Below are 14,793 nucleotides of genomic sequence, written 5' to 3'. Positions count from 1 at the left end.
TGTAAATGGGCGGGGAGATGCTTATCGACTTAAAAAATAAAATCGATTTGGAAATGTACATATTTTATTTTTTTTTTTAATTGATGATTTGTATTTTTATCCTGGTTAATTTTGTGCAGCGGCATGTAGTTGTTTTGTTTTTTGTTTTGGTTTTTTAACGTAGTGGTTTTTGTATGTACATGAAATTGATTTGGATAAAGAAAAAGAATTATTTACATGTCAGTGTAAATTAATTTAATGTACCATCATTTGCTGGTATATACTGTCACGCTGTTGGGAGTTTTCACTACAAGATGGAGAAAGAAACCTGGATGTTTTTTGGACGTTTTTTTTTCCTTTTGTGATATTTGCAGGACTGTCCTTCAGACTCCAGGTAGCTGGGTCACAAAGTACATCATCATTTTCATTTACTCTCCACATCCTTTTTTTGAGCGAGGGTGGGGCTGGGAAATTTTCCATTTGGTATTACATCAGTTTCACATGTGAGGTTTCCAAATGAAGCCGAACCTGGCACTTCCAGTGCAGAAGTTATTTAAACTATGACAATCCAGTGGAAACAAGTTTCCTTTGTCACAAATCTGTATTTTTTTTTATTATTTTTACATTTTGTGTTCACGCCTAGAGACATAAAGGAATATTTAAGTGACATTAGATGGAGATTGTTCACTTATTTTTGTAATGCCACCATATTTGAAAGACTGACTCGTCAAAGCAGAGTGCCGATTAGCATCTGTTAACTGTAATGATGCTAATAAAGCCGCATCAAGGCACCGGGCACCAAAGTCTGGTTTTAACAAGAGCAGGTAATCGCACTGTACAGACGTTGCATTGCTCTTCAGCACACAATCACAGCACTGTTGCTCAAGTGATGACTAGAATTATTTTTCTAAGAATGAGGATCTCTTAATTTGGCAAAGTGACTTCAGGTGCTTTATGTTATACTCCCTTCAGCTAGAAGTGTAAGACCCTGTTTGACTGCAATCTCAGTATGTACCTCAACAATCATTAAGAATGAGTCATTAGACTGAGAGCCTTCTTTCTGCACCATAGTGCCTCTCCTCTTCCATGGCTGATTTAAAAAAAAAAAAAAAGTGAATGCACAGCAAAAAGGGAGCTTTACTTATTTCCAACCACCTCACATGACTTTGGACCTGTCATACAATCCATTGCTGTGCCCCGAGAGTGAGATTATTCACTCATTTCTGCAGAATTAGTTGGACGACTGAGCATGGCAGGCTTGAAGCCAAAGAGAATTTGACAGAAGCTAAAGTTCCCATGCCCACTTCTGTTCAGCTATTCGCTGGCAAGCGAGGTCATTTTCACACCCGATGGTTTCTCTGCTCTATTCATGTCGTCCTACAGGGCTGTTTGCATAGGAAAATTACATGTTGCGGGCATTCAGTTCTCACATTGGAAATCTTACTTTGAAAGGGGATTACTGAATAGAATTTGTGGTTTGAAAGAAAATGGTTATTTTGTGTGTTTTTGTTTCACTGTACAGAACTTTTGTAATAAAACAAGATGAAACACAACGAACTGTTCAAAGAATGACCACATCTCCTGCTGAGGAACTTTTTGTTTTTTTTTAATTGGGACGGAGAATGTCAAAACCATATTGTCCTGAATGAAACCTTTTGTGTGTATAAGAGCAGTGATGAAGACAGCTGATGAGGAATAAATCCGATGCCTCTGAGTGCGCACAATACTGCAGTGATTGCTTCTCGGTATTCTGAAGCATTGGGAGGCGCGAGCGTGCACCTTTTCCTGTTTAAATTAGCCATCGCACAATCACAGAATGAAACCCCAATGAGATGGAAGTAGAAGACTCTTCCTATTTAAGAGATGAGCAGTGATCAACATGATACAGTGATTGGTCTAAGATGACAAGACATGAAATTAACTGGCATCAGAGTTTTGACTACACAGAGTCCTGTATATCTTCACAAACCAAAACAAGCCCACATAACATAAGAGAAGCATAGTAAGATTACAACAGACTGCAAAGAAGCAGAAACCCCCTTCCACACTGATTCCAGGAGCCCTCAGAAACCCACAGTGTGAAGTAAGGCGTCTTATTTCCAAAGACCAAAGTGCTGACAGCAGAGAAATCGTCACAGATGGCTGGACTGCCTTTAAAAAATAATGTAGAAGCATGCATTTACACCAGCTAGTATATCTATTGCTAGTGTACACTTACAATATACAACTATACAGAAAAGGTTGGAAACACGGTTGATTTAAAAAAAGTGTGAACAATTGACAGGTTCAAAAACAAAGGTTTAAAATTAAAGTAGAAATGTTACTCTCCTGACATCCTCGACTTTTCTTTTTTTGGTTCACGCAACAAAATATTTAAAAGAAAGAGAAAAAAAGCTTTTTGATGTGTAAATATATATTAAAAACATTGATGAAGACGATGTGCAAATTTGATTCATTGCAAGCAATTGCATAATGTAGCTTAAGTGATGGTTTCGAGGTGGGGCCAGGAGGAAATGGGTGCAAAAACAAAGGATCAAGACCAGCGAGTCATGGCTTCAATGAATGATTCTCCACAGCAAAGTTACGCAACTAAATCAAACTCAGTGCTCAAAGACCATCCCATAGAACGGAAACATTCACACTGGGAACACACAAGCAACAAAAGTTACATTAAGTAGCATATTGATACAGACTAATTCAAATCCTTTTTGTAATTCATAATTGATCTGTGAGCCGAGACGCTTAATTTCACGTCCCGAGAGATCCGCACAACGTACGACCACATAATCCGCCCCAACAATACACAGCACCGAGTACATTTCCTTGCCATTCAAGATTTGGATATAAAAGTAACACTGCAAGTAAACGCAACACATTGTAGGAAGTCATGATAACCTTTGAAGGAGCTCAGAGCTCCTACAACTACTCCAACAGTTTCCTAACTGAAAACAGGACTCCTTTTAAAGGGTTTCCTCCAATCTAATTTACCGTGGTTCTTGGGAATCATTGGACAAAAAAAAAAGGAAAAGTTGAAATCCAAATGTGGTTCAACTGTTTACAACTTGTAGATGCAAACAACCCAAAATAAAGTTTTAAATGTAATAAGCCAACAAAAGGAAGAAAAACATTGTGTTGCATGCCCCAAGTCCTATTTACGACTGATAAATAAAATCAATAGGGTTGGTTTCGCCATGTTTTCCCTTGAATGGATCAAATAAATTAATCGATAATTATAGAGAAAGCGTGCAAACACAAATAAAACAAGCATGTCTTAAAATATATCAAACACTGGTGTATGAAAATTCCAACACTGGATACGCAGTCTGCACAAAGACGTCTCGACAAACCAATGAACTTATAATGTAACAAGTGCAATGAAGGTCCATGTGCAAATTGGCAGAATTTGCAAATTCACCATTTTCATTTAACAAAAAGCGACGGATGGTGATATCTTTGGATGACGGTGATTACAGATGAGCTTTCAGAGCGAAGCACTTACAAACTGAGGAAAGAAAATGAACACTAAAGAGGATCCTCTCAGTCAGTCATTACACAGACTGTTTACATTAGTTAAAAAAAAGGCAACCTGAAAGCAGACAAATAAATACGATGACTTGGCATTTAAAACACGAGCGCAGCATCTTCAAACACTACAGCTCTTTAGATGTAACTACAGGTACATATACGCACATGATGATTCTGCTTGTCTTCAAACAGACAACGATGTGAGGGGTAAAGATTAAAAAAAATGTTTCAAAAGGAAACAGTTTTCTTTAACTGAAAGGTGTGAGTCCACACTAAGGCAATGACATTTACAGATGGGTGGTAATGGGACAGAAAATAAATACACAAACATCTTTCGTCCTTGATGTAGTAAATTACAGGGCTGTCATCTTTTGGCAGGTGAAAAACAAAGATGGAAGGATGGGGCTGTGAGAAAATTTGCAGAGGCTCAAAAGAGTCCAGTGAACATTTCTCTGCACCCCAACCTCTCTCCTCCTCTTATTCCTCTGCTGGCTGGACAGTGTCTGTCTGTGCTCAAAAACAAGACTGAGACAGTTTTATAGTGAAGCCCGAGAGGTCAGAGGAAGGGGAGTGATGACACCCGTCGGTGTGGGCTTTAACAGTCTGACAGAGATGAACAGTTAGTGGTAATATTTTGCCGACCCTGTGCCACCGGTACTACGGCACCTCCAATAGCCCAGTTCCATCCTGACCTGTCTGCCCGGTCGAGGCAGATGGACGAACAGCAGGACGATTACGGCGAGGACGAGGCAGCTGCGTGGTATTTGACGAAGGCGATGGCTGCCAACTCTTTGCAGAACTCCTCCAGCACAATCACCCCCTCCAGCAAGGTCATGTGGTCGATACTAAAGGGAGGGCAAACAGAAAGGTGAGAATATCCCCTGAAAGTCACCTCAGAACATACGACCCAGAATCATGTGGAAGTACGTACGTGATGCCCTCTGGCTCCATGCCTAATAATCTCTTCCTCACAAGCAAGAGTTTGGGTGTGAAGTCTGGGATACGGTGAATCCTCAACATGAGATCTCCAACCACCTAACACACACACACACACACACACACACACACACACACACACACACACACACACACACACACACACACACACACACACACACACACACACGAATGCAGAGCAATTACAAAAACACAGCAGCTAATTTGAGCAACAGCAGTAAATCACATCTACTACTATCTAAAACTACTTTTACATTGTGTTCCACTTCAGATTTCATGGATTTGAACTGACTCCCACAATAAAACGAGTTGGTGTTGTAGCCGGTAAGAAGCAGGGTGAGCAAGATTACCATGAAGCCAGATTCAAAATGGCACGCAGCAGCACTAATCAATCAAGAAAAGTAATAAATCTCCCAGCACACAAATTAAAGTTGGGCTTTGAGCTCTGGGCAACGAAGTGTCTCCTATCAATGATGGATAAGATAATTACACTCTAATGGATCAGTCACACTAGAATGAAAAGAGGACAGCTACCTCCTTGCAACCAGAAACATTGCTAGTTGCCCAGGGGTTGCACTGAAATCGTTTTGCATTTGGGATCCAACTCCAAGCAGCTGCAGTGACCACTTTTTATTTTTTGTACAGGGCAACTACTGGGAGGCAAACTGTCTCCAAACAATCTGACTCGAGCTGAGTCCAGTCACTCCCAGACAGACTGACAACATGTTTCCAACAATCCTCTCATCTGAGACATGCCTCCTTGCAATAGGGGACTCGACTGAACTGGTTTCCAACTGGTTATGTTTATAAAAGCAATTTTGCCAAACATCTTTGTGATTTTGCAGCAACTATGTCAATATTTGAGAAATATTTTCACCGATTAATCGCAGTTAATCATCGTATTTTCACAAACAGATTGCATGTAATTGCCGACTCAATCCCATTAATTCCCAAAGTGACAGCAGACCGAGTCCATCTAATCGCCGTCTTGTGCATCAAAATTCCTTTGAAGACAACAAATGACTCGAGCGGTCACATCCTGGTCAACTACTTTAAAAGGAAACAAGATTGCAAGTTGCAGCTGTAGCACAATCAAGATGGGCACCTTACCCTGACGATGACAGAGAACAGGGACCTGCATCCAGGGGCCAGGTTGATATAGGGGTCCAGCAGGTATTCATTCAAGTGAGGGTGTGGCAACAAAGACAGTTTGGACAGCACGGCAGTCACCTGCAGGTTGACATCATAGGGCTGGAGGACAGAGAGGCAAGAAGATTTAAATAAATTAAAATGATCTGATCAAGAGTTTTGAAAATTTTCCTTCACAATAAGTAACAACATGAAAACAACACAAAGTGAGAGTTTATTTACGTAACCGACTGACTGACAGCTTTTAGTTTTGATTTCCTAAATACGCTCCAAACTCTACTTGAGTCATTCTGTTCATTCATGTTCTGCTTGAGCATCTCCGATTCGCAACAACAATGTCACAGTTTTAGGTCCGAACATATATACGACGTGCTGTAAACTTTTAAATCTTCAAAAGTATTTGATATGTGAAGCTAATTTATTTTATTGTTGTTTCTGTGGTACAGCTTGTTATATTTGCTCAACCCAGCATGAAAATCACGTTTTATTCATTTTTATAACTCAGAATTTGCTGTTGAAACTCAAGTGCACGCTTTATTTTACAGTGTGAAATTCAACTATATATCACAGAGAATTTTTCACTAGTTGTCTTTTGCACTGTGAAGTTTTTTATCGGTGTGTACTCAAATATAAGATTTTGTTTCATATTTTTACTAGTCAATTATCTGACATCTTTTTAATGTATCTGTGCCAGATTACAGATTCTGATTAATTCTGATGGTAAGAAAGGGCAAGGAAATTATCATGATTTTGTCTTTAATATTTTTTCTCAAAGTGGGTCGACAGACCATTTTTGAAAATAAACAAAATTACATATCATGAAAAGTATTTAAAGTGACGCTACAATTTCATATTATTAAAAGTTTAATGTAAATTGGACACTGGTGAGCAGAAGGGCCGTGTTGATTTGAAACAAACCCATGTTCCAAAGAGTGAATATTTCCTTTGAATCTTTATTAGTCATCTTCACAATGACCGTAAAGTTCTGGCTTTCAGTGGTCATTATTAAGCAAACAAAATAGAAAATCTCTGTAATCTCTGTAAGCCCAACATGAGAGGCATCACTCACAGTAAACTGCAAGCAGCAGTGTTTCATTTTTTTCTGACAGCAGCAAATCTAATAACTGTTGGAAGTGTGGGAACATTAAATCAGTTTGAATAATCAACTAGTTTCATTTTAATTTGTGCGGATCTCACTCGACAGCTGTATTTACACTACTTATTTAATTAGAACTAAAGTTGAACTTTTTTTTTTTTTAACCTTCTCTTGCTTTACTGGAACGGAGGAGTAAGAAGGAATTAATGCATATATCAACACTACAGCAAGCACTTGATCTGAATTATGAAAATACTGCAGTACAGATTACACTCACTTGATCTAGGATGCGACCCATCCTGTCGAAGAGAACCTTAAGGAAGTGGCCCTCAAAGAACGGGATGTCCAAGTTACACTTCTCAAAAGGCTTTGGATTTCCCCTCCAATCCCACCGCTGGCAGATGCCACAATAGTCCCTGAACTGAGAATAACAAAGAAGAAAAATAATAAGCAGCAATACAGAATGAGCTGCTGCAGCACTGTCAGGGGATCAAAACAGTCCCAGAGAGCACTGTGACAGATTTTTCTCTATTTGTTGTCCAGTGTGTCACAAGCTTTACAGTAACCTACAGCACTCTCACCTGTCTGTGTGCATCTCTGAGGTAGGTGTCGTATCCTGTGCCTTCAACGTGATATGATGACTTGGCCTCATCGGGGACCAGACACAGGAAACTGCAGGTGACAGAGTTTAACAGTGAGAACTGAGCTGAGCTGAGCGATGCACGGTGCATCACCATGAACAAACTGCGCACCTGTTCACGATCTTGTGGACTTCTGTTTTCCCCTCAGACTTTGAATGGTCAGGACTTTGTGGTGGAGAAGTGCTGAGCCAGTCAGACCCAGACAGCTTCCTCTCTGGAGAAAGGTCATCACCAAACAGTGGATCCTCCTCAAGATCTCTGTAGAGAAAACATTTATTCATAAAGTGATTTGCCTCAGATCCCTGCGCATTTGAGAAAACCCACATCTGCATCACAGTATTTTATGGCCCTTTGTGTGTCTGTGGCAGCTTGGAGCTTTGTATAATTTGTCAGTGAGACTGAAGTCCTTCAAGGCTTCAAATTGATTATTTGAGAAAATATATTATAACACTAATGCATCAAGCAACTGAATGCTACTGAATGAAAAACAATCAATTACCAAGTGAAAGAAGCTCTCATGAGAGTTCGTCTTAATTGAGATTTTCATTACTGTGCACAAGAAGAAACATGCAAATTATTTCTCATTATGTTTCAGTCTCACACAGCCTTGATTTATGTAAATAATTAGCCGAGTTGCATTTTTGTGAGCCTACATAATCAAGGCTCAGAGGAATTTGACCAATTAAAACACACACTAATTATGCATGAGAAGTAATAAGATATCTTGAAAACACAGCTACTTCATGCATTGGTTTTATTTCAAAATTGTTGCATTTGTGCAGAGGATCTTCAACTTCCAGCAGCTCAGGGGAGGTTAAAGGTCATAAGGGGGTCCTTACACAGCATCATGAGGCTGGCCATTTTCGAGCGGCTCCCGCTCTTCCTGTGGTTTATTCTCCAGGTAATTCCTCTCCTCCAGGCTGCGCAGCACCAAGTTGTGGAGGATGTGCTGGTTGGGCTTCTGGATTAACTGCTCAAATAGCCGCAGGGTCATGATGCTGATCTGAGGTGGGACAAAGAAAGGAGTAAGGCTCTTCTCATTCAATAAGTGCAAAGAGTGCAAAAGCAGTTAAGCTAGTTAAGTGTTTTCTCACTAACAGAAAAGTAGGCAGCGACTGCTGAAGAATCAAACAGATGATTCAGCTGCCTTTTGTTTGATGAAAAAGACTACAATGGCTCTTACAGATACTAATTAAAATTCATGGGCTTTGGGTTAATCATATGTTTCGCTGGAACTCAGAGTCCTTGAAAGGCAGATGGCCATTTATGCTTTTTAAAGATATTAGCTACAATTCAGTATAAAAAAAGTGTAATATTAAGGCCTGAATGAGTTGGGTTTGCAGAAATAAATAGTGGTAAAGATGCATGCAGTATAATAACCTCATCTGACAGGTGATCACAGTGCTCGATGAGTCTGTGTCTAAGTGGATTCTGAGCGATTGTAGCTGAAGTCTCGGGTTCTCTCTCCTCTCCCAGCAGGAAGTAAACCATCTCCTGCAGCAGAGCCTCCGATGTCACCTGCCTTATGATTCTGTTCAGCAGAGCTGTCGAGGTCAGGATGCCAACCTCAGACCTACATGAATGCACAAACCCACAGCAGCAGTCATGACAACGCCTGTAGCACACTGACAGGACCACAAACATGATGATTGATGTTTCAAAGAGGGCCTCACGTCTGCATAAGCTGTGGTTCCATCACAGAAACAAAGAATCTTTCTCTCACTGCTTTTGCCATCACTGCAGCTGCTGACTGCAAGACAGTGAAGACAAGACAAAAAAATGTTGTTCAGCCTTTTGTGTATTTAATTTATTAAAAAAAAAAAAAAAACTTCCTTGGAAAGACTCTTTTATTCTGTCTGTTCATGATATGAGTCATCAAAATACAGTGAGTCAGCACTGGGTAAGAACCTTCTGTGCTTCCTTGATGAGCTGATCACAGTAATCAAGCCAGGACAAGAAGGAGATGAGAGCCCTCTTCCCTGTGAAGACAGCAGCATCCTCCTTCAGGTTATATACATCTAGACTAAAGGAGGGAGAAGAAAAAATACAGGTATTAAAGGACGGATTCAAATAAATCAAATAATAAAACCACTAAAAATAGTATTCAGCAGAGCACACTATTTCAGGAATAATCAGATCTGCAGATAAGTATTTATGAGTCACTTTATTTAGTATGAAGTTTTACTGAGAAATTTACCCCCAGTTGACCGACTCTACAGTCTCAATGTCCAAGGGGTCCATGGACTGTGGCAGGGCTTTATAAAAGGAGACCAGCCTGTCGGTGAGAAGCTCACAGAGCTCTGTGTTTTCAGTCAAACACTTGGCAGCAGCAGGCTCTGGTAAACTGACCAGCAGCATCAGGCCCTCACAAGCCTTCACCACAATCCTGCCATCCTGTGGACAGGAAAAATATATGACACAGCTCATGATTTCAAACTGAGAGCTTCAAAAGAGAAAGACTTTACATACATAAATAAATCATCTTCATACAGGGAACACTTACAGGACTCTTTGTGAGGTTGAGCAGGGAGGTGACCAGATTGTAGTTGTTGCTGTTATTGTTACTTGTTGGACTGGATGTGGAGACAGCAGCTGCAGCCTGTGGTTCATCTTGGTGGTCAGCTTGTTCCTGTGCCAGAGACTGACCAGTGTCTGGAGACAAGGCGTTTTCCTTCCCCCCTTCTGTTGCCACAGGGCTCTTTATCTCAGGTCTCTTTGACTTATTCTAACAAACAACGTCAAGGATAAGACATACTCTCTGAATGATGTGCTTAAAAAAAAAAAGAAGAAATATTTGCTTGTGAAATATTTCCCCAATTGTGCAGATCTCTGGTGCCCTAGCAGCCTACCTCTAAGAAGAAGTTGACGAGATAAGGGTCCTGCTTCAGTTTGGCACAGACTATACAAAGGAACTGGATCTCTTCATTTTCTGTAGGAGCAGCAAGCACCTCACCGCACAGACGGATCAGTTTCTGACAGGGTCACGTCACAGTCACAAAACAAGATCCAAGCAAGTTACATAATGTGTCAGTTAGCAGAATATTTTTAGGAAATCCAGACTGCAGCACTTCTCACCTGTACAGGTCTGTGGACGTTGATGTGTGGCAGGAGGGGCTGTCGAATATGTGCCAGCAGCTTTGTGTAGAAGGTGAGCACCTGCTGCTTCATTCCAGGAGGACACTGGTGGGAAAACACCATTTATTGAACTTCATGATGCCAGTGACAGTTTTTGTATTTACTGTTACTACTCGTGACAGAAAGTGTCAGCCTACACCAACCTCCATAGACCCAGTGCTCACAATTTAAATCACAACCTTGCTATTCAACAATACTGCTATTTACACACATAGAAAACAGACCAATTCTGGCTCCATCAGTCTGTGACAGTGACAGCATAATGACATCCAGACACAGAAAGCTTTAACCTTGACTGTTTCCCACAGCTTCATTCAGACGTTGACACAACACTGACAGAACAGGCCTATTTATGTGCTGCACACTAGTTTTGACAGTCAGGTTACTTAAATGGGCGTCTATATTGTGACAGTTGTTTCTTGTTAATCTGACCAGTCACTGACACTGTCTTCACGGCAGTAAGGATTTACTGTAAATTTGTATTTTACAACAAAAACATGTCAGTCTGAATGAAGGACATGAAACTTGCTCTGCAATTTTCGGGAGTTTTATGTTCACCTCCAGCAACTAAAGCCTTGCAAATTGTCCTTTGCACTCTTCAATGTTTATGGACTAATCGTTAGAGCTGGAAAGTGAAAAAATCCTTAAGCTTAGATATTTTTTTTTAAGTGAAGAGAAAAAAAAACTGCTTATCATATATTTAGGAACAATAATCAAACAGACTATTGAACAACCAAAATAACTGGATATTTATAGTTTAGCAGCATATCTTTACCACAGCTATTTCGTAACAGCAAACACCTTTGAAACCCTTCAACATAACCTGACCTCCACCTCACTAGAAATGTAGCCAAATGCTGTGCTAACGCAGCCATCAACTATTTTAACTGGCCTGTACTTTCAACTCCACCTGTACATTTCCTGCTACTTTCTCGCTGAAGTTTTTTAATTTATCAGTGAGAGAATTACAATCATCAACTCATTATAACAAAAATAGTCATAGTGTCAATATTAGGACTCTATGTTTACTTTCCTGTATGTAGTCAGCAAAAGCATGAGTGCCTTACATCTGCCTTGCCCAAGGTGTAGAGAGTCTCCAGGATCTTATGGTGTAAGAGATACTCCATGCAGGGTCCTGTCTCTCCAGACTCCCTTTCGGCTTCCTCCTGGGTCAGGATGTCCAGCATCTGTTCCAGGTGGGATGGGATGTTGGTGTCTGTAACTGGCGCTTTGTCATCTAACAAGCAAATTCATAGAAAGATATGAGAAATATTAAAAACATGAGGGGAAAATGCCTTACCAATCTTTAGCAGTCCATGCAACAGCTTCATTTGTTTTTCACATTTTTTGTTCACATACAGAAGCACAGCTAGTAACAACATAACACATTTGTAGTTACATTTATAAAATATGTCAGTCATCTTTCTGACACACTGCATAATTAGGAAAGTTTGATCATCAATTGTGGACAGTGGTGTGGACAGTATTAGTTCATTTTGATGGCAGCCAATATTACATTTGACTGCACAGTAAAGTTTTTCCATTTAATCTTCTTTTCACAGAGTGGGGAGCTTCTAACATGCGCACCGATATTAGATTGGTGCAGTAAATGACAGCATCAAACATAAGAACATCAGGCAAAACCAAACAAAGCTACTTGTGACAAGATTCCCCCCCCCCAAAAAAAAAAAAATCACTACATGAATCTGTGTGGATGTCAAGATATAGATTCTAACTTATTGTTTCAGACAGTCCTTACCAGAAGTCTCAATGTAATAATGTGTAATGGCCTTCCAGTGATAGACAAAGTCTTCCTGTAATGGCAGCGAAGGGGCAAGCTGAAAAAGAAATTTTGAAAAGATGAGCTTATGATAATCGAGAGACTAATGATTATAATTACATTTCTACATATATCACTCACTTTCAAACAGAGACATTAATATATTCTCGTGCTAAATGGTTCTCATGTGCAGCTACAAGACACCTTGATTGTGATGTGATCGCATTTCAAGCCCAGCAGTTTGCAAAAACATTTATAATAGCGTAAACGATTTCGTTGTCAGGTAACATGAGAGTTTTACTATTTGAAATCTACTTAAAATACATAAACAAATATAACAGTATGTCCCAGAGTTGTAAGTTGATTTTGGACGTTTACTCAGTAAGTGCTATTTAGAAGTGGATTGATAGTCTGACCGCATTTGAAGTCAGAGTTATTCACTTTGAGTTGCCTGTATTGTGCGTGGTTTCAAACAGCTGGAAAACAGAGCTGAGACACGTTATTACTGGTTTCTAGCTAGTTGTCTGCCTGGCGTGATAGCATGCTAATACTGAGTTCTTAAATACTGCTGAGGAGGACAACTCACACATGTTCCCTTTGGTATTAACGTTAAGGCGTTTGCGCAATATCAAACACGGTTACCCAATTATTCTGACACCACTCCTGAAGACGAGAGCCTTCTGTTTGAAACGGGATAGCTAGCTACAATGTTAGCTTAGCATCTCGGTGGTATTATAAGCTAACTCGGCATCTATCAAGCTCAGTTTACCAAGCTATATGCAGACAGATGACATGCTGCAATTACAAAAAAGGCTACTTAGTACTTTGTCATGGCACATACTCAGGCACATTCATAGGTAACCAGAATGAGCAAACTGACAACAAAAACACAAAGCGCTAACGTTAGCCGAAGCTAATTGGTTAGCTTAACAATTAGCTACGATAGCCTTGTTTGGCGTAGTGATATATGGTGTCTGGAAAACAAAAGAAAGACGTAACACAAAAGCCAGGCAACAAATAAAATCAACATCGGTTAAAAACTTACCGCTTCTACAGCGTGCTGGAGAATGGACGTAAATTTGGAGAACATTTTGTTCTTCGACTGGACTAGTTTCTCTCGAGAAGACCTAGAGAATTCCTCTATCTTCTTCTTCCTATTGCTACTACCTCGATCCAGATTGGAGGTTTCATACAATGACCCTTGTAACGAAAGAAAAAAATGTAAGCAATAAAACACGTAGCTCGTTGTCGACAACAGGACTTTACAGGCCTGGCACAGGTACTGTAAACAAGACGTCTACAGAGTAGTGATGGGATTTTCGGCTCTTTTTAGAGATCCGGCTCTTTCGGTTCGGCTCACTAAAAAGAGCCGGCTCTTTCGGCTCCGAACCGACTCTTCAGGTTGTTTTGTTGCTTTAATTAATTTATTATTAACAATAATATAAAATTATGCACAAAAGGAATTACTAACATAAAAACAAGTGGTTTTATTTATATATGTTTATATATAAATATATGCGGTGGCCCCTAGAGACAAAACACGTACAAACTCCAAAACACATTTCTAGCATGAACTGAACTTCCAAAGCAGAGCTACTAGATCACTTAAATTACACAATTGAAAGCATGTGTGTATTGTTTGTGTATTTATACACAGGCACTCATATATATATTCAAATAATTTAAAAAAAAGTTCATTTACCTGTTACTACGACACACCAAATCCGGTCGTTGGTACTTGCTGGCTTGTGTAGCCACAAGATAACAAAGGCTGAACACTGCGCCCAGCATCCTGGAGCACTTCTGTTGTCTTTTGTACGTGTTTTGAGTTTTTATGTGCTTCTGAGTTTTTATATGCTTCTGAGTTTTTACGTGCTTCGGAGTTTGTACGTGTTTTTACGTGTTTTGGAGTTTTTACGTGTTTTGGAGTTTTTACGTGTTTTGGAGTTTGTACGTGTTTTTACATGTTTTGGAGTTTGTACATGCTTCAGAGTTCGTACGTGATTTGAAGTTTGTATGTGCTTTGTCTCTAGGGGCCACCGTAAATATACTTTTATTTATTCACTCCACATAAAATGTAATAAATAAATCATATAATATAAAAATCAACTATTCACATTTCAAGTTTTAACTATTTAAATTTTCAGCTTTTTCCTTTCACAAATTTAAAGTGAAAAGAACACAAAACACTGCAAATCACAACACAATTAAATATAAATTATAATATGAAAACTAAAAGAACATGCATATTCTCTGTCATATGGGCCCGCATGAATAAACTTTCTCAATCCTTTATCATCTGCAACCGAAAATAGTTGTGGATGATTACTATACCTTTCTAATGTTGTTGTCCCTGCCTCTCTTTCTCTCTCTCTGGCTCTGTTCCTGTGCTACTGAGTGTAACTACCGCCCCTCCCCCCTCTGCCCAGCGTAAAGCACAAGGCTCGCGTGCAGAGTGAAGCGGAAAAAAAGTGCGAGAGAGAGGCTGAGAGAAAAAAAAAAAAAAAAACCACGTGACGGCTCGCGATAAG

At 39.7% G+C, this 14,793-nt stretch overlaps 1 protein-coding gene across 1 annotated transcript; it reads right to left on the bottom strand.

Moving 5' to 3' along the window:
- Positions 1-84: 84 nt before the first annotated feature.
- Positions 85-13,575, bottom strand: fhip2a (FHF complex subunit HOOK interacting protein 2). Its single transcript, XM_080869373.1, has 17 exons — positions 13,308-13,575; positions 12,242-12,320; positions 11,550-11,719; positions 10,423-10,527; positions 10,197-10,319; positions 9,851-10,072; positions 9,545-9,741; positions 9,256-9,370; positions 9,021-9,097; positions 8,728-8,920; positions 8,187-8,350; positions 7,459-7,605; positions 7,288-7,378; positions 6,984-7,127; positions 5,572-5,712; positions 4,436-4,539; positions 85-4,349 (listed from the first exon to the last, which is right to left on the bottom strand). The coding sequence occupies exons 1-17, from the start codon at positions 13,350-13,352 to the stop codon at positions 4,238-4,240; spliced, it is 2,229 nt and encodes a 742-aa protein (XP_080725499.1). The 5' UTR covers positions 13,353-13,575; the 3' UTR covers positions 85-4,237.
- Between the last annotated feature and the right edge of the window lie 1,218 nt (positions 13,576-14,793).

This window comes from Rhamphochromis sp. 'chilingali' (assembly GCF_963969265.1).
Source record: "Rhamphochromis sp. 'chilingali' genome assembly, chromosome: 20".
In the NCBI taxonomy this organism is placed as follows: domain Eukaryota; kingdom Metazoa; phylum Chordata; class Actinopteri; order Cichliformes; family Cichlidae; genus Rhamphochromis; species Rhamphochromis sp. 'chilingali'.
This window is presented reverse-complemented; position numbering and strand designations above follow the sequence as displayed.